The sequence below is a fragment of the Mus musculus genome, chromosome 8, assembly GCF_000001635.26.
Source record: "Mus musculus strain C57BL/6J chromosome 8, GRCm38.p6 C57BL/6J".
Lineage (NCBI taxonomy): Eukaryota > Metazoa > Chordata > Mammalia > Rodentia > Muridae > Mus > Mus musculus.
Window position 1 is genome coordinate 71609971 of NC_000074.6, and position 21728 is coordinate 71631698.

General features: G+C 52.9%; 2 protein-coding genes, 1 long non-coding RNA gene and 1 other non-coding gene across 18 annotated transcripts in view; 2 read left to right on the plus strand and 2 right to left on the minus strand.

Moving 5' to 3' along the window:
* Positions 1 to 71: 71 nt before the first annotated feature.
* Colgalt1 (collagen beta(1-O)galactosyltransferase 1) lies at positions 72 to 14941 on the plus strand. 3 transcript variants are annotated; one of them, XR_003947259.1, is made up of 12 exons: positions 72 to 1474; positions 2114 to 2224; positions 2940 to 3057; positions 7580 to 7714; positions 8105 to 8309; positions 9682 to 9801; positions 10631 to 10707; positions 10778 to 10884; positions 11794 to 11926; positions 12733 to 12860; positions 13068 to 13326; positions 13523 to 14941. XR_003947259.1 is itself a non-coding variant. In NM_146211.3 (12 exons), the coding sequence occupies exons 1-12, from the start codon at positions 1230 to 1232 to the stop codon at positions 13788 to 13790; spliced, it is 1854 nt and encodes a 617-aa protein (NP_666323.2). In that variant the 5' UTR covers positions 1054 to 1229; the 3' UTR covers positions 13791 to 14941. The 3 variants fall into 3 exon arrangements, 2 of the variants coding, with proteins under 2 accessions (NP_666323.2, NP_001351372.1); NM_146211.3 differs by having other exon boundaries at positions 1054 to 1474; positions 13120 to 13326; NM_001364443.1 differs by having other exon boundaries at positions 1198 to 1474; positions 13068 to 13553.
* The window catches only part of Unc13a (unc-13 homolog A), a 47650-nt gene continuing 40076 nt past the window's right edge, over positions 14155 to 21728 (minus strand). For 12 of the 13 annotated variants that reach the window (XM_030243646.1, XM_006509693.4, XM_017312882.2 and 9 more), the window contains 3 exons: positions 20984 to 21076; positions 20546 to 20705; positions 14155 to 19753 (listed from right to left, as the gene is read on the minus strand). In XM_030243646.1, coding sequence (XP_030099506.1) covers positions 19453 to 19753; positions 20546 to 20705; positions 20984 to 21076 — 554 coding nt within the window. In that variant the 3' untranslated portion in view covers positions 14155 to 19452. The remainder of the gene's footprint in view (positions 19754 to 20545; positions 20706 to 20983; positions 21077 to 21728) is intronic. The other variant, NM_001029873.2, reaches the window with a different exon arrangement.
* Positions 19549 to 21292, plus strand: Gm39195. The gene is made up of 2 exons (XR_870506.3): positions 19549 to 19856; positions 20772 to 21292. It is a non-coding gene; the product is annotated as a predicted gene, 39195 (long non-coding RNA).
* Positions 21077 to 21136, minus strand: Mir6769b (microRNA 6769b). The gene has a single exon (NR_106035.1). It is a non-coding gene; the product is annotated as a microRNA 6769b (primary transcript).

Below are 21728 nucleotides of genomic sequence, written 5' to 3' on the forward strand. Positions count from 1 at the left end.
TATAGCTGTGAATTTATAGAGTGAGCTTGCCGAGTAAGAACCTGTTTTAAAAACAAACCAGGAGAAATGGGCTAGTGGGATGGTTCTGTAGGTAAAGGTGCTCAGACCTGAGTGGTGTTCTATTTCCAACACCACACAGTGGTTGACAACTATCCGCAACTCCAGTTCTAGAGGAGTTGATGCCCTCTTTTAACCTCCTTGGAGAACAGGGACACACACACACACACACACACACACACGTTATACAGCCGTACATGTAGGCAAAACACTGAAACACAGAAAATGAAAACAACAGTAAGAGCAGGAAGGGGCGCACACAAGCCATTTTTTTTTTTAAGATTTATTTGTTATTATAACAATAGTACACTGTAGCTGTCTTCAGACACACCAGAAGAGGGAGTCAGATCTTGTTACGGATGGTTGTGAGCCACCATGTGGTTGCTGGGATTTGAACTCTGGACCTTCGGAAGAGCAGTCGGGTGCTCTTACCCGCTGAGCCATCTCACCAGCCCCACACAAGCCATTTTTAAGAAGGCCAGAGGGCAATACAATTTGGGGACTGAGGATTCTGGATCCTCAGACATGGTAGCAAGCGATTTTACCCACTGAGCCATTTCGCTGGCTTTTTTTTTTTTTAATGATTTTTCGAGACAGGCTTTCTCTGTGTAGCCCTGGCTGTCCTGGAACTCACTCTGTGGACCAGGCTGGCCATGACCTCAGAAATCCGCCTGCCTCTGCCTCCCAAGTGTTGGGATTAAAGGCGTGGGCCACCACTGCCCGGCTCGATGGCTTCTTAAATGGAGCAACGAACAAACAAAAATAACCATGTCGCAACCTTGGAAACTGAGATGACATGGTTCTAAATAGAAGAAGCTTCTGTAAAGAGCCACCGCGTGAGATTAGAGGGCTCCAAAACAGAACACTCTCAGGGCGTGGTCAAAGAACTGTCTGTGTCTTTAAAGCTCGAGCTAGGGGCGGGGCTTCCGGAACCTCCCCGCAAGTGACGTCTTGTGACCGGGTTATTGCGGTCGGCGGAAAGCAGTGGAAGCTTTTAAAGGCGTAGCCTTGTCATGCCTCTCTCCAGGACTCACAGTATGACCCGCGGGCCACTTCCCTTTAAGGAGCGTGTCAGGGGTGGGACCTGGATGTGTCCTTCCCGCCGCCGACTCCTTTAAGGCGCGGCCCTCGTCCCCCGGCAGAAAAGCTGCTTAAAGGCGACGCGTGGCGCGATGGCGGCGTTGCCACGCGGGTCACGCGGGCTGCCGCTGCTGCCACTGCTCCTACTGCTGCCGCCGCTGGGCGGCCCGCGCGGCGCGGACGGCTACTTTCCAGAGGAGCGCTGGAGCCCCGAGTCCCCGCTACAGGCGCCGCGCGTGCTCATCGCGCTGCTGGCGCGGAACGCGGCACCCGCGCTGCCCGCCACGCTGGGCGCCCTGGAGCAGCTGCGCCACCCACGGGAGCGCACGGCGCTGTGGTGAGCTGCGGGCCCTTGCGCGGTGCACCGGGACTAGGCGGGACTCAAGTCTCTACCGGAGGGAGGTTGCTATGCACTTGGGCTCGGCTGTGCGCTGCGGAGACTCGGTCCTCTTTCTGAGGACCTGAGTTATGTACCCCAGGGATTACGCACTTGAGGGGGCTCGGCTCTATATCCATAGTGCCCGGGCTCGTCCCCACTGCGGCTTGGGACCCCAAGCTGCTGCCTCCTCCCCTCAGGTACTTAGGAATCTGTTCTGATTTGCTGCCAGCCCTCACAGCGAGCTACCATCCTAGAACCTCTGACTCCTTAGAATGGGCCAGGCTGGTGCTTCCAGACCCTTATAGCGAACTCCGGGACTTCCAGATAAGATTCCTGAGGCTCGGGCCAGCATTCCACGCTAACAAAGTTAATGAACTTATCTTTGTGACAGGGTCTCACACCAATGTGCTTTCCAAACCAGCAGGTTCTGTTCAGTTGTGTACTAGTGAGCTGGGTGTCATCTTTACTCCCCTGTCACCGATGGATGGGCAACAGGCTTGGAGTGTAGCGAGTTTTATCCAGGGTGTTATAGCTGATGGGTCTGAGCCAGGTTGGGAAACCCCCAGTGCCATCATCTTGTCCTGTCTGTGCTCACAGGGTGGCCACAGATCACAACACTGACAACACTTCAGCCATACTTCGAGAGTGGCTGGTGGCAGTGAAGGGTTTATACCACTCTGTGGAGTGGCGACCGGCAGAGGAACCCAGGTGAGCCTCAAATCCCCGACTGGAGTACTGAAGCTTGGGAAGGTAGGATCTAGAATGCTCCAGTTCTATCGTCAGCTTCCCCACCAGGTCCCTATCCTCTCAGCAGACCTTTGTCCCGTTGTCCTTCACTCCATTGTGCAACTTTGGACACAGCTGCCACACCTTTGTGGCTGAATTCCTTTGTGTCTGGTGGCTACCTACTGCTGTGTCTAGGGTCTTGCCAGCATCCACTCTCCTGTTTAACTTCCTGATAAGCCTGTCTTACTGTATAGTTCAGACTGAGGCCAGTTGCCAGCCTGTCTTATTGTGTAGTTCAGACTGAGGCAGTTGCCAGCCTCCTGTCTCAGTCTCCTGAGTGCTAGAATCACCCAGCACTACTGCATCAGGCTCAGAACCTGTAGGACAGTGTGCAATAATGTGTGTGCATGCTCACGCTCCTGTTCTCAGAGGCACTACGGTGGCCCCAGGCTCTCCCCAGCCATGCAGAGCTTTCCTTGGGTTTCAGCTTGCCAGTAGCTTTTGTGCCTCTGGACCCTTGCACATGCTGGGCTGGCATTTAGGCCCCTGTGTCCTGTCCCCCTCCCATGCTCCACACAGAGGTCTTCAGATCCACTTGCCTGCCACCTCTGTGAAGTCCTCTATGATCCCCTGTAACTGTGCTCTCTGGGTCCCCACGGTGCCCTATAATGTGCACACCATAGCTATTCCTTTGCAGCTCTTACCCAGACGAAGAAGGCCCCAAACACTGGTCCGATTCCCGCTACGAGCATGTCATGAAACTGCGCCAAGCAGCCTTGAAGTCAGCTAGGGACATGTGGGCTGACTACATTCTGGTGAGTCTCTGAGTTGGGGAATCTTCATTATCCACAGGGAGGATAGAATGGATGGATCTAGGAGCTACCAGTAGTAACCCATTTTTCAGAAAGGTAAACTGAGGATCAGAAAGGAAAGGGGAAGCTAGGTGGTAAGTACACCTTTAATCCCAGCCTTTGGGAGGCAGAAGCAGGTGGACCTCTGAGTTTGAGGCCAGTCTGTTGTACACAGTGAGTTCCAGGGCAGTCAGAACTACACAGAAACCTTGTCTTGAAAAGCCAGGAAGAAAAAAGGAGGGAGGGTTGTGGTTACAACTTTGTGTAGAGTGCTTGCTGAGCATACTTGAGGCCTTGGGTTCCACCTAGGCTCCCAAATAAGAACAAGTGGGCCTTTGTATCCTCTTAGGGCCAGGCACTAGATTGTATCTTTTTAAAATACCTATTTTAAAACAAAGTTATTTATTTGTGTGTGAGGGGCATGCGACTTCAGAGGACAAGCTGTCTTCTTGTCAGAGGACAAGTCACTTCCCTACTTCCACCAGGGGGGTTCTGGGGATTGAATTTTTGTGGCTTACTTTCGAGCAGCAAGGGTCACAAGCTTAGGTGGGCGTTAGTGACAAGTTGCTGCTGAGCCTGACCTCCACTTCCTGTTTCTGGCCTGCAGTGGCCTCTAAGGAGGAAGCAGCTGCAGTGCTCGGAGGTGACCTAGCTCCAGGACTCCTGAGGCAGGAGGATGGAGAATTATATGCCAGTCTGCAAGACTGTCCTGAAACTATGATGGGGCTGGAGAGCTGGCTGTTCTTGCAGAGGACCCAGAATGAGCTCACAACCCTCTGTAACCCAGGCCCTAGGGAAGCTGAAGTCCTTTCTAGCCTGCGCTGGCACGGCAGCCGCATGCTGGTGCTGGCGTGACCACCAGTGCAGTTTAAAGAGATCCTTTCTATTAAAGATGACTTATTTATTGTTTTTATTAATTCATTTATTTATTCTTGTATTTGGAGGCAAAGTTTCTCTATGTAGCCCTGGCTGTCTTGGAACTCCCCATGTAGATTAGCCTGACCTGGAACTCAGAGATCCACCTGCTTTCTGAATTTTAGAATTACAGGTGATAGCCCTCACACCCAGCTAGATTTATTTATTTTAATTTTCTGTTTATGGGTGTTTTGCCTGCATGACAATCTGTGTACCACATGAATGCCTGGTGCCAGCCGAGGTCAGAGTAGGGCTTTGGATGCCCTGAAACTATGGTTGCAGATGGTGTGAGCTGCCATGTGGGTGCTGGGAACAGAACCCAGGTCATCCACAAGGACTGCCAGTAGTGTTGACTGCTAAGCCATCTCTCCAGTCCCCAGTGAATTAAGAGTGTGTATGTGTGCACGCGTGTGTACATCAGGCTGGGTATCCAGGGATCCCTGTGTCCTGTCCTAAACAGCCTAAGGCTGCTTTGTTCAGTTGGTGGAGTCAGTCTGACTTGCAGCATGGTCCACAGCTATTGCTGTGGCCCTGAGGGTGACTACAGGTGGATCTCCAGGTCTCCTCAGTTTCCTTTGCTGAGCCATTGACTGACAGCTTGCTATAAATCCTGGCTGTGTAGCTTTCGCTAGCCTGGAACCCATGGTCCTCCTGCCTCAGCCTCTCAGGTACTGAGGTGACTTGTCATGAGCCCACTCACTTTAACATGGTTATCTTTGTGCAAGTGCTAAGAGGAACCCAGGTCGCCTGTGGTCTCATGTGTCCTGGGCAGGGCAGGGTTGGATTGCTCTGCTGCTGGTGGCGTTCTAGCTCTGTCCTCATGTGTCTGCAGGGTCCTTGGCCGCACAGGTTCAGCACAGTGAGGGAGGTGTCAAACCCAGGATAGCACCACAGGAGGGACTCAGGGGATGTAGAGGGTGGCTAGCGCCCAGCCATGCAGACACGGCCCCATTAGCTTTAACAGAGAGCTCTGTGCAGGGCAGGGCTGTGTCGGCTTGATGGTTTTCTGCAGTGCCACCCCTCACCCTGCCATGGGCAGCGGTGTTACATTGTTTTAGTTTCTCGGTTACATTTATGTATGGGTTGTCCCGAGTAGTCATAATCTTGTGGAGACTGGAGAACAACTCAGGGAAGTCTGTTCTCAGCTTCCACCCTGCAAGTCCTGGGGTGAGCTCCAATTATCAGGCTCAGCAGAGCCTCCTGCTGAGTGCCCAACTACACCTCACCTGGGATGGGGAGTCTGGTGACTTTAGCCTGGGGAGGCATGGAGACTCCAGAAGGAGGAAGGTGAGTCCTGCTCCTTAGCCCATTTCACAGATGAGAAAGTTGATGCCGATGGTAGGAAAAGTGATGTGGTATGGATCTGGAATGTTTTGTCAGTTTCTAGAAGCACCTGGAACTTTGTGGAGCCTTTTAGAGCCTTGTAGAGCAGACACCCTGCCCCACCCTTTCTGCTTGCTTTTACTTTTTTCACAGTTTCCCCTTGGCCAGCCTGTCTGGAGGTCACCCTGATGGTAACTCCTATAGAAAGTTATATATTTTTTGGTACTAGGGGACGTAGGAGCACAACACTGGAATATGAAGTCACTTCCTTGGTGCTTTAATTTTTTTGTTGTTGTTGTTTTTTTGAGACAGGGTTTCTGTGTAGCCCTGGCTGTCCTGGAACTCACTTTGTAGACCAGACTGGCCTCGAACTCAGAAATCTGCCTGCTTCTGCCTCCTAAGTGCTGGGATTAAAGGCGTGCACCACCACTGCCCAGCTTAATTTTTTAATGTATTATTATTATTATTATTATTATTATTATTATTATTATTATACAGCCCTAGTTTGCCTGAAACTCTCTCTGTAGACCAGGCTAGCCTCAAAATAGAGATCCTGCCTGCCTCATTCTCCCAAGTGCTGGGACAACAGGCATGCGGTGTCACACCAGGCTATCTATCTATCTATCTTTCTTTTTTTGTTTTTTTCGACAGGGTTTCTCTGTATAGCCCTGGCTGCCCTGGAACTTACTCTGTAGACCAGGCTGGCCTCGAACTCAGAAATCCACCTGCCTCTGCCTCCCAAGTGCTGGGATGAAAGGCGTGCGACACCACTGCCTGGCCAAATCAACCTTTTCATATGCGCATTTCTTCAACATTTAGCCATCACACTGTTCATGCAACTGTCACCTCTTTAGAACATTCTACCTCTGGGATGCAGTCTGCCATCCCTCGCCAGTCCCTGGCAGCTTCCAGTCTTCCTGCCTCCTGCCTGCATTTGCCTGTTTCAACCTGTTCCTGCCCTGGAGCCACACCCTGTGTGCCAGGACACAGCTTCTCAGTGCCATCTACTGTCATCCACTGTGAGGTCTGTGTGTTGTCGCGGCTGAGCAGTGTCCCGAATGGTGGCCTCCCTTTCGCTGCTCGGCAGCCTTTGTACATTTTCCTTTTGGTTCCTGTGATGGGTGCCGTGTTTGAACCCCTGCCTTCAGTATTTTGAGGTTCATTTCCCAGGATGGAAAGTTAGATTGTGTCTTTCTCTAACTGTGAGGGTTGGGGGACGGGTGAGTTGCCAGGCTACCTGGACTCACACATGATTCTAGTGTTTGCAGGGTCAGCACTTCACCCCAAAGCTCCCCAGAGGCAGTGCGGCCTCCTCAGCTGGAGACACCATGGAGCCGTGGAGACAGAGAGGCCCTGTGTCACCATGGCCCTGGGTGGTAGAGAGGCCTTGTGTCACCATGGCCCTGGGTGACAGAGAGGCCCTGTGTCACCATGGCTCTGGGTGGCAGAGAGGTGCGAATGGCGGTTGACATTGTGCATGGGCAGTGGAAGGTTGATCAGTGGCCAGAGCCACAGGAAAGCCACAGCTGTCCCTGGTGCAGGCTGAGTCCAGAATGTGGGGTCTGGCTTGTAGTATTTGCATGTATGTTGTGAGACATGTGACTCCCCTGTCATTTGCTGTACATCAGGTGACAGTACAATGGGGTAGAGCCGGGACTGGCTCTCTGCCACACCCCCAGCCCTAATGGCCAAGGTGGGTGGTAGTTGTTGTTGTTGTTTTAAAGATTTATTTATTATATCTAAGTACACTGTAGCTGTCTTCAGACACCCCAGAAGAGCATCAGATCTTATTACGGATGGTTGTGAGCCACTATGTGGTTGCTGGGATTTGAACTCAGGACCATCGGAAGAGCAGTCAGTGCTCTTAACTGCTGAGCCATCTCTCCAATCCCCCAAGGTTTTGTTTTTAAATAATATTAAAAAATGTTTTTTTATTTGTGAGTTACTCCCTGAGTCAGGGTCTCACTGAAGCTGACACCCACTTGTACCCACTGGCCCATCTCCTGTCTCCATTTCCAGTGCTGGGAGGCAGACACTGAGGGCACAGCTTACTGTTGGTGCTGGGCCTGTGGCTCCTGCTCCTATGCGTGTTCTGCAGTACTTTATCCCACTGAGCCATGCCCCAGCTTCCTCACCCCATTCTTTTTACTGAGCCACCACAGAGGCATTGAGAGAACTCGGGCTCCGTGGGACAGCCATGCCTCTCTACCTGCGCTGGTCAGGTTGACAACATGTGAACCTTTTGCAGTTCATGGACATCGACAACTTGATCACCAACCCCGACACTCTGAGCCTGCTCATCGCTGAGAACAAGACAGTGGTGGCCCCCATGCTGGACTCCCGAGCGGCATACTCCAACTTCTGGTGTGGGATGACTTCGCAGGTACAGTGGGGACTTGGACAGGCAGATTGAGCACCTGACAGACACTGTCAGGACAATCCTCAGACAATGGCGGGGCAGGATCTGGAGGCATTCCCAACCCCTTCATTACTGAGCTTGAAGCAGGGAGAGGGGGTGGTGGTGAGAATCTGGCCCAAATTCACACAGGAAGCAGCAGTGTGTTTGTGTGTAAGGTGGGGGAGTTGGTGCTTCAGGCATGGCTTGATCCAGGTGTTCTAGCATAAGGTAGTGATCCCAGTCAACCAGCCATGTCTACTCCATGGCTCTTGGGGTGCCTGTTGTGGCTGGATGCAAGGAAGCATCACAGGGTACCCCATTCTTGCCTCTGTGAGCTTCAGCGCCCCCTGACCACACCTCCCCATCCTCCTTCAGGGCTACTACAAGCGCACCCCTGCCTATATCCCCATCCGAAAACGAGACCGCAGGGGCTGCTTTGCAGTTCCCATGGTGCACTCTACCTTCCTCATTGACCTGCGTAAGGCTGCATCCAGGAACCTGGCCTTTTACCCAACACACCCAGACTACACCTGGTCTTTTGATGACATCATCGTCTTTGCCTTCTCCTGTAAACAGGCAGGTGAGTGAGGCCGGGCGCTGGACGGTGGTGTGGGCTCCACACTGAGAAAGTTTAGAGAACAAGCGTACAGAGTGCAGATGGGCCTCAGGCTCAGCTGTATTAGGGAGGTTTGGCTGTGCTCCTGGGACTCGATGTCTGTAGCATGGCTGCCTTATCAGCCTTACTCTAAAGCTCCTTAAGACCTGTTGATCATCAAGTATGGTAGTTCACACCTGTGATCCTGGGACGCTGAGGCAGGATGGTAAGTTTATGACACACAGGGTGAGATCCCAAATAACAACAAGGGGTATGATGGATATCACATCTCCCAGTATGTCTACTCTCAAGAGTGTTGTGTGCGTGCATGTGCATGCGTGGGTATGAGCTTGTTCGCCTGTGGGTGAGTAGAGACCAGAGGTCGTAATCAGGTGTCCTCCTCCTCTGCAGCATATTTACTCACTTACTTGTGCACACACCAAGGCACACTCATGAAAACTCCTACAGAGGATACTTTGCAGGAGTCAGGCCTTCCCTTCTGCTGTGGGTCCTGGGGATTGAACTCAGGTCTTTAGGCTTGGTAACAAGTACCTTTATCTCCTGAATCATCTCACTGGCCATGGAGTTTGCATTTAGTGTTCTCCATTTACTACATGGAACTAAAGCCAAAGAAAAAGGAAGATGGAGTAAGAGGGAGGCGGGAGGCGGCAGGGCGGGTGGAAAAGAACTCGCAGAGCATGGTGTGCTTACCTGTAATCTCAGCACTTGGAGGCAGAGGCAGGCGGATTTTTGAGTTTGAGGCCAGCCTGGTCTACAGAGTGAGTTCCAGGATAGCCTGGGCTACACAGAGAAACCTGTCTCAAAACCAACCAACCAACTAAACAAACAAAAAACAAAAAAAACAAACACACACGCGCGCGCGCCCGCGCGCACACACACACACACACAAAACCAAACAAAGAAAGAAAGAAACCTGGCTTACCTGTAAGTTTTTCCAAACCAGAGTTAAGTACACTGACTGGTGAGATCTGACCTCACTTGTGTTCCGCCTTCTCCCCCCCCCCCCCCCCACCTCCCCAGACAGGGTTTCTCTGTGTAGTCCTGGCTGTCCTGGAAATCACTCTGTAGACCAGGCTGGCCTTGAACTCAGAAATCTTCCTGCCTCTGCCTCCCAAGTGCTGGGATTAAAGGCCTGTGCCACCACGCCCGGCCTCACTTGTGCTTTTGAGCACCCTGTTTTCACATTTGTGAAGAATGACCAAAATCTGGAGTGAAGACCAGTGCTTGTTTGCCTGAGATAGGTATCGTGCAGCCCAGGCTAGCCTGCAGCTCACCACACCCCAGCCGCCATCTTGAGAGTGCACAGCACTGACTTGCCTCTTGTGCCCACCCTCAGAGGTGCAAATGTACGTGTGCAATAAGGAGGTGTACGGCTTCCTGCCCGTGCCACTGCGTGCGCACAGCAGCCTGCAGGACGAAGCAGAGAGCTTCATGCACGTGCAGCTGGAGGTCATGGGTGAGTCTCCTTGGGCCCTGGCCTCATTATCATGCATGCATCTCAAGAACTAATTGGGTACTGTTGGGTGGCAGTTCCTGTGTGTGGTGTGTGACTGAGGGAGACCATAGTCCCTGCCACTAGGGAGTTCTACAGTAGTCACAGGGTCAGCTGTCATCCTGGCAGATGCTGCCATACTCTTGTGTGCCTGTGCCCTTTGGTGTCCCCACACCACTGAGAAAACTGAAACATGAGCTGCTGTCTGTGGCACATGCCTGCCAACTTGGCAGTCTGGAGGCTGAGGCTGAGGCCCTGCATCCTGGGCTATAGCTTGAGACCATAGCCAAAAAGACTGCTCTTGTTTTGCAGCAAAGTTATTCTGTTCCTGAGGGTTGGTATACCTGTGTCGCTTTTAGGGGGTCGCATTTGGAGGGACAGCAGCCAGTGTGAACCTCACTGCATTTGTGTAAAGCTTCTGAGAGTTTCACTGAAGTTATCACACATGCACTGCTGGGATAATCCCTATGCATCTATTGAGTGCCTGCTGTTTACCAGGCACTGTTGGGCTCTGGGCATGCAATGTGTGTAGACAGATCCCACAGCCCTCCCAGGATGTTAGAGATGGAGTTAGAAAAGCAGGGATAGTGTCCTGATGGCCAAAGCCTGACACTTGGGCCAGAAGAGCCTGACCGGTCAGAGAGGCCTGGAGGCTCCCACTGGCTGGGCTGTCACAGCTGAGATCTGAGTTGCTCTGGGCAGGAACGTGGCAGGGGTGAAGGTCCTGGGGCATACCCTGGTTATACTGGGAGCTGGGAGAAGGGAGCATTGACCCCTCCTTTCTTACTCTCAGTGAAACATCCACCAGTGCAGCTCTCCCGATTCATCTCAGCACCCAGGAAGACTTCTGACAAGATGGGCTTCGATGAGGTGGGCTGGGGCCTCCTGGGTCGGGGGAGGCAGCCAACCTGACCCTGCCTCACTGAGGCTCTGGCTACAGGTCTTCATGATCAACCTGAAGCGGAGGCGGGACCGGCGAGAACGCATGCTGCGGGCACTACATGAGCAGGAGATTGACTGCCAGCTGGTGGAGGCTGTAGATGGCAAGTGAGTACTGTGTGTGTGTCCGTGTGTGTATGTGTGTGTGTGCACGTGCACATGTGTGTGTGTGCACGCGCACATGTGTGTGTGTGCATGTGTATGCCTATGTGTGTGTGTTCATGTGTATGCCGATGTGTGTGCGTCCTATGTGAGTGCAGCTACCTGTGTGTGTGCTTGTGTATGCATGTGTCTGCATGCACGTGTGCTTGTACACACAACCTTCTGGGAAGCATAGAAGGAATGGAGCTAGCTCTCGCAGACCTCACTCAGTACAGATGTGGTAGAGAAATGAATAAGTCCACAGCCAGGGAACAAGAAGGTTCTCATCCTGGGATAATCTGCCATGCTCTTGTACAAAGTGGTGGGGTGGGGTGGGGTGGGGGTGAGGGGAAGACCCAGAGGGTGAGGCCATTCTCAGGATTGCAGAGGTTCATCAGTAGGCAGGACTGCTTCTTTTGTCTTACCTCACCTCTTTCCATCTGCCCCCTATCACCTCCCTTCTCCCATTCTTCTCTTCATCCTTCTTTCATGCCACTCTCCCTCCTCCTGATCTTCAACCTCTTTCCTATCCCCTCTCCTTTTTCCCTACTCCGTATTCTCCTCCTATCCCCCTGTTTTCCTCCCAATCCCCATTGCTTTTCTCCTCATCCTTGCCCTGTCCCCCATTCTCTCCATCCTCCCCATCCTCCTCACTCTCCTCCCCATCCTCTCCGTCCTCCCCATCCTCTCCGTCCTCCCCATCCTTCTCACTCTCCTCCCCATCCTCCCCATCCTCTTTGCTCTCCTCACCATCCTCTCCATCCTCCCTGTCCTCGCTCTCTTCACCATCCTCCCCATCCTCCTTGCTCTCCTCCTTGCTCACCATCTTGTCCTCCTCTTTTTGCTAACATCTTCTTCCCTCTTGCATCCCCACAGAGCCATGAACACCAGCCAGGTGGAAGCCATGGGCATCCAGATGCTGCCTGGCTACCGGGACCCCTACCATGGGCGGCCACTCACCAAGGGAGAGCTGGGCTGCTTTCTCAGCCACTACAACATCTGGAAGGAGGTAGGTGTCTGGGATGAGGGAGGCCTGATCCACAGTTCTTGTTCTCTTCACAGATTAGGTCAGGTCCAGAGTCCCAGGGAGGAATTATGGTCCCCATGCTACCAGTGGCAGAATCTGTGACTACATTTTGGTGTCTGTTGCATGAACTGTCTTCACATTAGCCCTGATACACCAGAGTAGGGCAGCCACTGCCTTGGCATTGCCAAGATGCAGAAAGTGGACCTGGGGAATAAAGGGGCCTCAGGTAAAGTCTAAAGCTGTGATTCCCAAGTGAGAACTGCTTGCCTTGCAACCTGACTCTGCTCACTGTTTATTGAAGTGATGGCTTCTGGCTTTAATGCCACTGGACAACAGCTGGTGATGTGCCATGATGTCACACAAGAACCAGGTTTGGAACCTGCAAATGGGGCTGGATGGGTGGGGTGTTGGCTCCAGATGATAAGGTACAGGAAGTAGAGCATCTAACTGTTCAAGATGATGGGTGCTTATGTGAGCCACCCTTCTTTCCTAAAGTTCCTCACGGGCATTCCGTTAGCTTCATTAGTTTATAGTGAAGCCTCCTAGACTGGGGGCATTGCACCAAGGAGGAAGGGTAAGAGGAGCCTGCCTGTTGCCAAGAGGAAGGCTTCTTAGTATCACAGGCTAAACACAGGCAGAGGCCCTAGGCAAGAAAAGCCCAGGTAGACAGGCAGAAGAGTGGCATGGTGGGCAAATAGCTGGATGTGGAAGGTTGGGATGCATATTTCCTTCCTAGCAAGCAGTTCTGGGGCTGGGTCTCCTTGACTTGGAGTGGCTCCTTCCCTCAGGTGGTTGACCGGGGACTACAGAAATCACTAGTGTTTGAGGATGATCTGCGTTTTGAGATCTTCTTCAAGAGACGTCTGATGAACCTCATGCGGGATGTGGAGCGTGAGGGGCTGGACTGGGACCTCATGTGAGTGGAGATTGATGGAAGGGTTGGGGATGGGACACCAGCCTCGGGTACTAGCCCAGGCATGACCAGGGCTCAGGGGCAGAGCCTGGAGCTTAAGGACAAAGTAAGGCTAGAACCTGGAGGACGTCAGAGCTCTGCTGTCTGTTGGGTTGACTTGGGTTCTGTTCAATTTCCCTGTGCCAAGCCTTATGCCTTGTCTCTGTGTAGCATTCTCTGGCAGGTGGGGGACATGTAACAAGTCTCTTATTCTGCACCCCAGCTACGTGGGCCGGAAGCGCATGCAGGTGGAGCACCCTGAAAAGGCTGTGCCCCATGTAAGGAACCTGGTAGAGGCTGATTACTCCTACTGGACGCTAGCCTATGTAATCTCCCTGCAAGGTGCTCAGAAGTTGCTTGCTGCCAAGCCACTGGCCAAAATGCTACCTGTTGATGAGTTTCTGCCTGTCATGTTTGACAAGCACCCAATGTAAGAAGGCTATGAAGGGGTGGGTATTTGAGGGGGTTTGGGTGGCAGGCTCGGGTCTTTGAGTCTTGGAAGATCAGGGCAGGGGAGTGTTGGGCTCTGGCTAGGCATGGTGGGGTGAATCCTAGTGGACTCAAAGGAAAGTCTTTTTCTGGATCATTGGTCTCCATCTCCCCTATGTCTCTGCTATCTCCCATAGGTCAGAATACAAGAGTCACTTCTCTCCCCGCAACCTGCGTGCCTTCTCTGTGGAGCCCCTCCTTATCTACCCTACACACTACACAGGGGATGATGGCTATGTGAGTGACACAGAGACCTCAGTTGTGTGGAATAATGAGCAGGTTAAGACTGACTGGGACCGAGCCAAGTCCCAGAAGATGCGGGAACAGCAAGCACTGAGCCGTGAGGCCAAGAACTCAGATGTGCTCCAGTCTCCACTGGACAGCACTGCCCGTGATGAGCTTTGAGGCAACTGGCAAACAGCCAAAGCCACTGCTACACACCTAAACTTCATGTGCTTGCCTGGGACTATAGGGCCACTCAGGCAGACAACAGAGAGCTCTACAAGCACAGAGGTCTCCATGTCTTCCTGTTTAGCAGCCACTTACACACAGGCAGCATTTATGGAGTACTTACTGTATGCCAGAAATAGGGCTGACCACCAAGAGATTGGTCAGGAACAAGCACAGTCAGTTGGGTCCACCATGAAGGAAGTTCTCTTGTTAGAGCAATGAAAGAGGCATGATTCCCCCTTATCAGTGATGAACTGATCATCAGTCTTTTATTGTTCAGACTGAGTCAGGTATTAGGGATACATACTCATTTTTAAAATCCGTTTGAGTATTTATTGAGGGCTTACTGTATATTAGGTACCATTCTTAGCTCTGGGAATACTGAAATAAGAAAAAAAAATCAAGCAAAATATACCAAGCAGCTGCTATGTGCCAGGTCTTAGGAAGCACTGATGAGTTAAGTGTCTACTATGTGTCACTCAGTAGGTGCTGGAGATGGATGTCCCAGTGGTGCTTATCCTTGTAGTGGGCATGATATGCTTACGGTGGAAACAGTCTTATTGACCCTGTGTGCTAGGCTACACGCTGAGCACAATGACAGAGTCTAAACAGAATGTAACAAGCATTTATTGAGCACCTAGAGTATCAGGCCTTTGACTCCCAGTTGGTTGAGAAATAGCCACCCTCCAACCTGTCTGCCGGAGGACACTGGGCTTCCCTTGTCTAGAAGGGAGCATTGCTCTCCTTCCCTTGGTTGACTGCTAGGTTCAAGGATACTCATGACCTTGCAAGTCCCCCACCCCCCGTGTCCCTGGGCTGGGGCTCCCTTGCCCACCCCTTACTTCCAGAGCTTCTCTCTGCCCTTGTATCTCAGGTGTCCCTTGGCTGCTCATATGTTTGGGGCCTTGAGGTGCCCACCTGTATTGGGGTGCTCCTCTTGGCCTGAGCAGTGTGTTTACCAGCAGGCCAGGGTGTTGCTGTCCCTTCAAAACCAAATTGACTGTCAACTGGACAGTGGGTACCATCTTCTTGGGATGACTGCTTGCCTGCTCAGGTCTTGGTAACTTGCTCATGTTTGTATTAAATTCTTATTGGTTTTCACTGAAGTCTTTGGGTTTGGTGCCCCACGTCCCTGTCCCCGCCGGTCAAGATTTGGGGAGACAGTAGGGCTTGTAGGCATGTGTTGTTCAGACCACCAGGCACTGAAGGGAGTGTGGGTGTGGATATTTTGGGAATCCTATGCCCCTACCTCACAAAGGAGCTGTGGGAGAGTCTGGTGGATAGATTGTGCAAGGTCTCATGGTGGCCATTACAGCCTGTTTTCCTATAGAAACAGACTCTACAACTTGTTCAGGGAAGGAGCCCTTCAGGAGGTGACAGCAGTCACTGTCTCCCCTGGACAGAGAAACTGGGTTGCTAGTTTCAGTTCCTGTCTGATGAAGCAGGCCAAAAGCAGCTTGAAGGCAAACTCAAGGCCAGAATTATGAGGAAGCTGCTAACTGGCTAGCTCTGGCTTCTGCTCAGTCCAGGGCCACCTGCCTAGGAATGGTCCACAATGTAGATTCTTGATGTCAATCATCAATCAAAATGCCCTGGAGACATGGCCAAGGGCATGATGTCGTGAGCCCTGAGTAGGGATGACTCTCAGCTGTGTGGAGCTGATAGCTAGAAATCAGACAGAGCCTCTTATACCCAGATGCTAGGGTTTTCTGGATCAGGTTTACCAGGGCCCAGGATCACAGGGCTCTGGCCTGGGAGTGTAGGGATGGTTCTGGTGCTAAGGTCCTGTTCCCAAATCGGTTCTTGATCTATCAGTAAAGATGCCATGGGCCAATTGCTTGGTGGAAGGAATAGGCGAGACTTCTGGGTCCCCGCAGGTAACCTAGCAGTTGAAAGGAGGGGGAAAAGAGTTTTCACCGTGCTTCAGAGGGAGAAAAGCCAACCAGCCATGTGAGATCTCAGGCAGAGTGACCAGGCTGCATCTGCAGGTGGGGGATTGGGACTGTTGAGTTGGGACTGAAGTTGAGTACAGATTTAGGGTGCTGAGCTGGGTGTCCTGGTAAGTGCACGTTAGCTGAGGCAGATTGGAGGCATCCAGTAGTTGGGCCAAAAAGGCAGGTTAAAATTGAGCAATTGTGTGTGTCTGTGATGTTTTTCATCCACACATCCAATGTTCCCAGAGTTTAGGCAGGGTACCAAAAGCTACTCACTACATGGGAGCATGCACAAATGGTATGGTGACTGGTGTGGACTAAGAAACTGTCCGCACTCTGACCAGATGGCTCCTACCACACTGAGACTCATCAGCTTGTCTCTGGGTCTCCTCTGTACCCGCTAGGACAATGTCACTCAATGGCCCAGGTTCACAGGGCTCTTCTCTAACATTGTGTGGCACCCCACAGAGTATGTGCAATTATTTTCTAGGTTCTCATGTAGCCTAGGCTGTCCAACTATGTAACCAGGGGTGATCTTAAATTCTGATCTTTCTGCCTCTACCTCCCAGGGCTTGTGATGACAGAGAAGCACATGCCTAGTTCACGGTGCCGGGCACAGCCCAGGGCTTCCTGTGCTCAAGGCAGGCATTCCAACAACCAAGTGCCCCACCCCCTTCTAACAGGCCTCTGCTTCTCTGTTGGTTTGGGGTGCCCATGGGTATGCTTGCTGGCCGAGCAGGGTATACTTGTTCTGGGAGAAGAAATACTCTGAGTAAAGACAGCCTAGTCTTTTGCATATGTCTAGCCCCCAACAGTTTTAGTGTGTGGAGGTGAAAGGACAATTTCAGGGAGTCTTCCTTCCACCATGTGCATCCCCAGGGTTGAATTCAGCTTCCAGTTTGGCAGCAAGCACCTTTACCTACTAGGCCCCTACTGAGGTTTTGTCTAAAGGAGCTCAAGAACTCCAGCCAGTTTCAGGGATTCTGTGTTTTTTGTTTGTTTGTTTTTTGTTTTGTTTTTCTTTTTGTTTTTTTTTTTAATGTTAATAAAATATTTTTTACAGAGACCAAAAAGTCAAAATAGTGCAAAACATCTCAACGCCATGCACTCATGAACACTCCCCGGGTATGTGTCCCAAGTCACGTGTTGACTGAGAATTGAGGGCATCTTGAAAGATGCTGGACTAACGGGGTAGACCTAAAAAACCCTCCAAAAAAAAAAAAAAACCAAAAACAAAACCCCGAAAAACCAAAAGCACGATACTGGGATTCTACCTTTGCAGTCACATGCTAAGAAAGGCGAGTCAGAGGGGCTCCCTGGGCTGCATGGCAGGGGCTGGGGTCAGGAACCTTCTGGGGTGCAGGGGACTCTTGCTTGTCACCTGTGTCACCCGGATCCAACAGCTCAGCCGAATTTGATTTTTAAAACAATAAGATGTAAAGAGGAGAGGGAGGTGGGTTCGCAGAGCCAGCTTTGGTCCTGAAAGATGCTGGGGTAGATGGGTAGAGTGGGCAGAATCAAGCCGACCCTGGCCCTTGCCCCACCCCCAGCAGGGCTGCCCTTGAGACCTGAGAGGTCTGCGGTCCAGGCTGAGAGAGGTCCCCAGGAGTTCTGGGTGCACTTGATTTTTTGCATGTCTGATGGGGCAGGTGAGGGGACAGGCCCTGGGGCCTGAAACAGACTGGAGTGCAGACTTGCCCAGACATGGTGAGCTGACTGCAGGGCCTTTTAAAATTTTCAGCATTGGGAAAGAAACCTAGAACGATGCATGATTGGCAGGTGCTGAGCTCCACCCTAGGCCCCTGACTGAGGAAGTCTAGGTAGGGTATAGACAAGCCTGGACCCCAGCCCCTTCCACTTGCGCTTCCTCCTCCCTCTTCTGCCCACACTGCAGCCTCCCTCACCCCTTGGCATCTGCCTCTCCTGTGGGTGGGGCTGTGGCTTCTTCCTGCCTTCTGAAGGCGAGGCTAACCAGTCTCCAACCGTCCTTGACCTGTGGATTCTGGAGCTGCACCCCAGTATGTTTTAATGTAGGACTCCAGCAGCGAGGGGCCACCAGGGGAGGTGGTGAGAACTCAACCAGCCAGGCCCTGGAGTAACTTCCTTTCAGGACATTGCTATATCTGGGGCTGTCCTGAGATCAGAGCTCAGCCCTCTGCTCTACTTCCATCTATTGTGTCCTGGGCTCAGCTTGGACACCTCCCACATAGGGGTATCTGTCAAGTCGGGGGGGAACTGTAATGAAAACCATGCATGTGAATTGGGGTCACATGCAGACCGTCAGCCACTCTCATACAATTCAAGTCAGCACGACCTTCCTTCAATGACTGTGACCTGCTTATTCTGGGGAAGCTTGGGGCTCCCTTAAAGCCTCAGCCTGGAATTTAGCCAGAGCCAGGCAGACACCTCAGTCTCATGACATCAGGGCCAAATCAGAAGAGGGAAAGAATACTGGGGAATTCCTTGAGTAATGATTTTTGTACGGGAGTGGGGGTGTGACAGGGTTGTAATGGGTGCAGAGGGATGAATAGGAGGTCTCTAGGTAAATAAAAGGAAATTTCAAACAGTCCTAGCCTGGGAGTCAGAACAATTCCCTAAACAAACACTCCCATGTACTTCCTTCAACATTCTGGGGCTAGAAAACACACACACAGCCACACACACACATGTGCAGAGGTCACCAAAACTATCTTGGCTCTGTCAGTCACACAAACCCCCACATTCTTGCCAGCAATGTAGAAACTTTATATGATTGATCTCTGGTTAGACCACTTCCCCTTTAGCCATGTTTGTTGCCCTAAAGTGTAAATCACTCCCTCCTGAGCTCCAGTGTGGTCGGGATCAAGTCCCCCCTCAATGTATGGAATGTAGCCTCTGAACTCCCTGTCCATGGATGAAACTTGGATCCTATGTAAGAGCCTGAATTCTACCCTGTCACTGCACGTGACATTCAGGGGACATGCTGTGGTTCAAAGCCAATTAGAAAAGGGTCATCCCTTTATCACAAGCACAGGACACTCAGAAATGCACGTTCATATTCTCGCTTTCTCCCTCCTACCTAGTTTCTGATCTCTTATTTCCTGACTGGATTTGGAGAAAAGATGGGATGGGGGCCCTTGGCTCTGGGACACCCCCCCCCTTCTTGACTAGGCCGGTTCCGACTAAAGTCCCAGAAGGAAGGGCAAGGACAGAAACTTGTTTGGCAACCGGTTCAATTGGGGGGAGGGGGCGCCTGGCCTGTGGGGCCCTCGGGGAAGAATCAGGGAGATTCTAAATCGGGTATTTAGCAGCGATGGGGGCTGAGCCTTTCGTCGGAGCTCAGCCCACCGTGTGTGGCACGAGCAGGGTGTCGCCAGCTGCCAATGGGCCCGCTGCTGAGGGCGGGGTCCGCGGAGAGAGGCGCCCTCAGCCCCAGGTGTGCGCCGAGGGCGCGTGTGCTTTTGAGAGCCCATCCCACACTGTATTTTGCACAGACACCAGAGGCTACGACCCGGCCTCCCAGGCAGGCCTGCCCAGCCCATGCCCAGGGCACCGGACCCTCTATGGCTTTTCCAGGGGCAGGAGGCAGGGCCTCACCAGCCAAGGCCACTGAGGTGCAGGGGCGTGGCCTCTGGAGAGACGGTGGCCTACGGAAGGCGGGGTCTCATCCGTTCCCAGGCCCCGCCCCGCCACCGAAACGCGCGCTAGGGCGCAGGCGCGGCACCGCCCTCCTCGGCTGAGCGCGTGTCCGACTTGAGCTTGACGAATTCCTTGGCCACCTCATCGTTGCTGCGCTGCGACAGGATGCGCAGCACTGTGAGCCCCGTGTCGTCCATGTGGATGCGGCGGCCGAGTGGAAGCCAGCACGCGGCGCTCCCGCGCTGGGCCAGCTCTCGCAGTTGCAGCACCGCCAGCCCCACCGTGCGGTCTTCGCGCGCAAAGCAGTAGTCCTTCACGCACACCTGCAGCTCGTAGCACTCGGGGCCCGCGTCGGCGCTCAGGGAGCTGTGGGCAAGGACCGGCTCAGCGAGAGGCCACCGTGAGCCCAGTCACCCGCCGTCACGCAGGGGAGCTACCAGCGAGCGGTTCACACCACACCGCCACATACGTTAGTAGTTCGTACTCCTAGAAAGTTGGCTAGAGAACCCCTTCCACGCTACCCAGGTTGCGCCCAGAAAAAGCCCTCCAACTAGGCCACGCCCACTAGGAAACCCACAGCCCAGACCCGATCTGCCCAGCGCATCCCGTAGGGCAGGCGACTAAGTGAACCCCACAGCGCAGCTGAGATCCTTAAGGCGCAGCAGCTTGAGTTTGGGCTCCGGCCACGCCCACTCCTTCCACCCATTCTGGCCACGCCCCATTCCCGGCCCTGCTGCACCCTGCCTTCTGCTCAGTTTCCTGGGATCGGGCCACGCCAGTCAGCCTCCTGTAGCCCCCGACTATCATCCCATCTCCCCAGTACCCACCTCTGCCGCGTATGGCGGCCATCCCTACCCTGCACCACACTCGAGCCAACTACTCTAAATGACAAAGCTATTGGCCGGAGCAGGCCAGTTGTTCTTAGGCCCTGACCTCTGTGACCTCACTCCCGCGCCCAGGATCCTCTCGCCCATCTTCTCTTCCCTCCTACTCCTACCCCAAGCATATCACCTCCCCAGGGACCTGCCTATCTGAGAACGGGACGGTGACCCGAAAGTCCCCCTTTGCACCTTGGCAATGGCTGTGCCCACCACCCCTGGGCACCAGTGGCACCCACTGGTCCCGAGGTTCATCTGAGGGTGTCCCCACCCGACTCACAACTGGAAGCTCTCGTTATACTTGGGCGCCCAGCTGTTGTTTTTGGATTTGGTGGCGAACTTGCGTTTCTTGTCGCTAAGCTGAGGTCCAACGATGTTGACCTCGATGAACGGGCGGAAGATGCCAGAAGTCTGCCACTTGAGGTCATTGGCGGCCACCACTGTTGGGGTAGAGGGGAAGTCTAGTGATGTTCCTCGTGTGACAAAACCACTCTCTGGTTTTTCAGGTCAGAAAGAGACTCCAGCAAGCCTCTCTGACAGGAGACGGGGGAAGAGGGACTAAGGCTTGGGGTCCTGTTGGAATTCCCGGATGCAGCCAAGCCTGACAAGGATTTAGCTCAGGATTTTTCCATTTTCTAAACCACCAAAGAAATCAATTCCCTGCCCTTGACCTTCAGTGAGTCTGAACTTGGTTCCTTCCCTCATCGGGCCAACTCACCCTTCACTGTGACCTTCTGTTCCCCAGTTCCTGGATGTGTGAACAGCTCCACGTGGACGGACACTTCACCTACAGGGTCCTCCACACCAGAGCCTGGGTGGGACAGGGAAGATGCCTGATGTGAACTAGGCTCTTCCCCACCCACCAGGAGCACCCTCAGTCACCTCCCCCACCCTGTGCTGGCAGCCACAGGTCACCGAAGCACTGAGGGGAGGGATGGCAGGTGCCACTAGGAAGCCAAGAGTCCTAAGTTGTGGGGTTTCGCTGCTTTGATGTGTGACTTGAGGCAAAAATCTCTTTTTTTGTTTGTTTGTTTGTTTGTTTGTTTTTCGAGACAGGATTTCTCTGTATAGCCCTGGCTGTCCTGGAACTCACCCTGTAGACCAGGCTGGCCTCGAACTCAGAAATCCGCCTGCCTCTGCCTCCCGAGTGCTGGGATTAAAGGTGTGCGCCACCACGCCCGGTCCGAGGCAAAAATCTCTTAACCTCCCTGAGCCGAGTGCATCTGCCTCATTTTCTCCTGGGCTCTCTCTCCCGCCTCCTGAGCCTGCTTCAATGATTCTCTCTGGCTGTCAGTGCTGCCGACTCTTCCACAGCTTTTCTCCCTCTCGCCTCTGTCCACCCAATTCCCTGTCCTCACACTAGCCCGAGGTGGTGGGACCCAGAAAAGTCCTGACTATGTTGCCTTCAAAATGTATCTGGAATCTGCTCATGTCCTGCACAGACCTGGCCCAGCTCCCACCCT

Coding starts and splice junctions, on each gene's coding strand:
- Colgalt1 (NM_146211.3), top strand. CDS start 1,230: ATGGCGGCGTTGCCACGCGGGTCACGCGGGCTGCCGCTGCTGCCACTG. Junction 12,861..13,119: donor GGGCTGGACTGGGACCTCAT/GTGAGTGGAGAT, acceptor TCTGCACCCCAG/CTACGTGGGCCGGAAGCGCA. Junction 13,327..13,522: donor ATGTTTGACAAGCACCCAAT/GTAAGAAGGCTA, acceptor TATCTCCCATAG/GTCAGAATACAAGAGTCACT.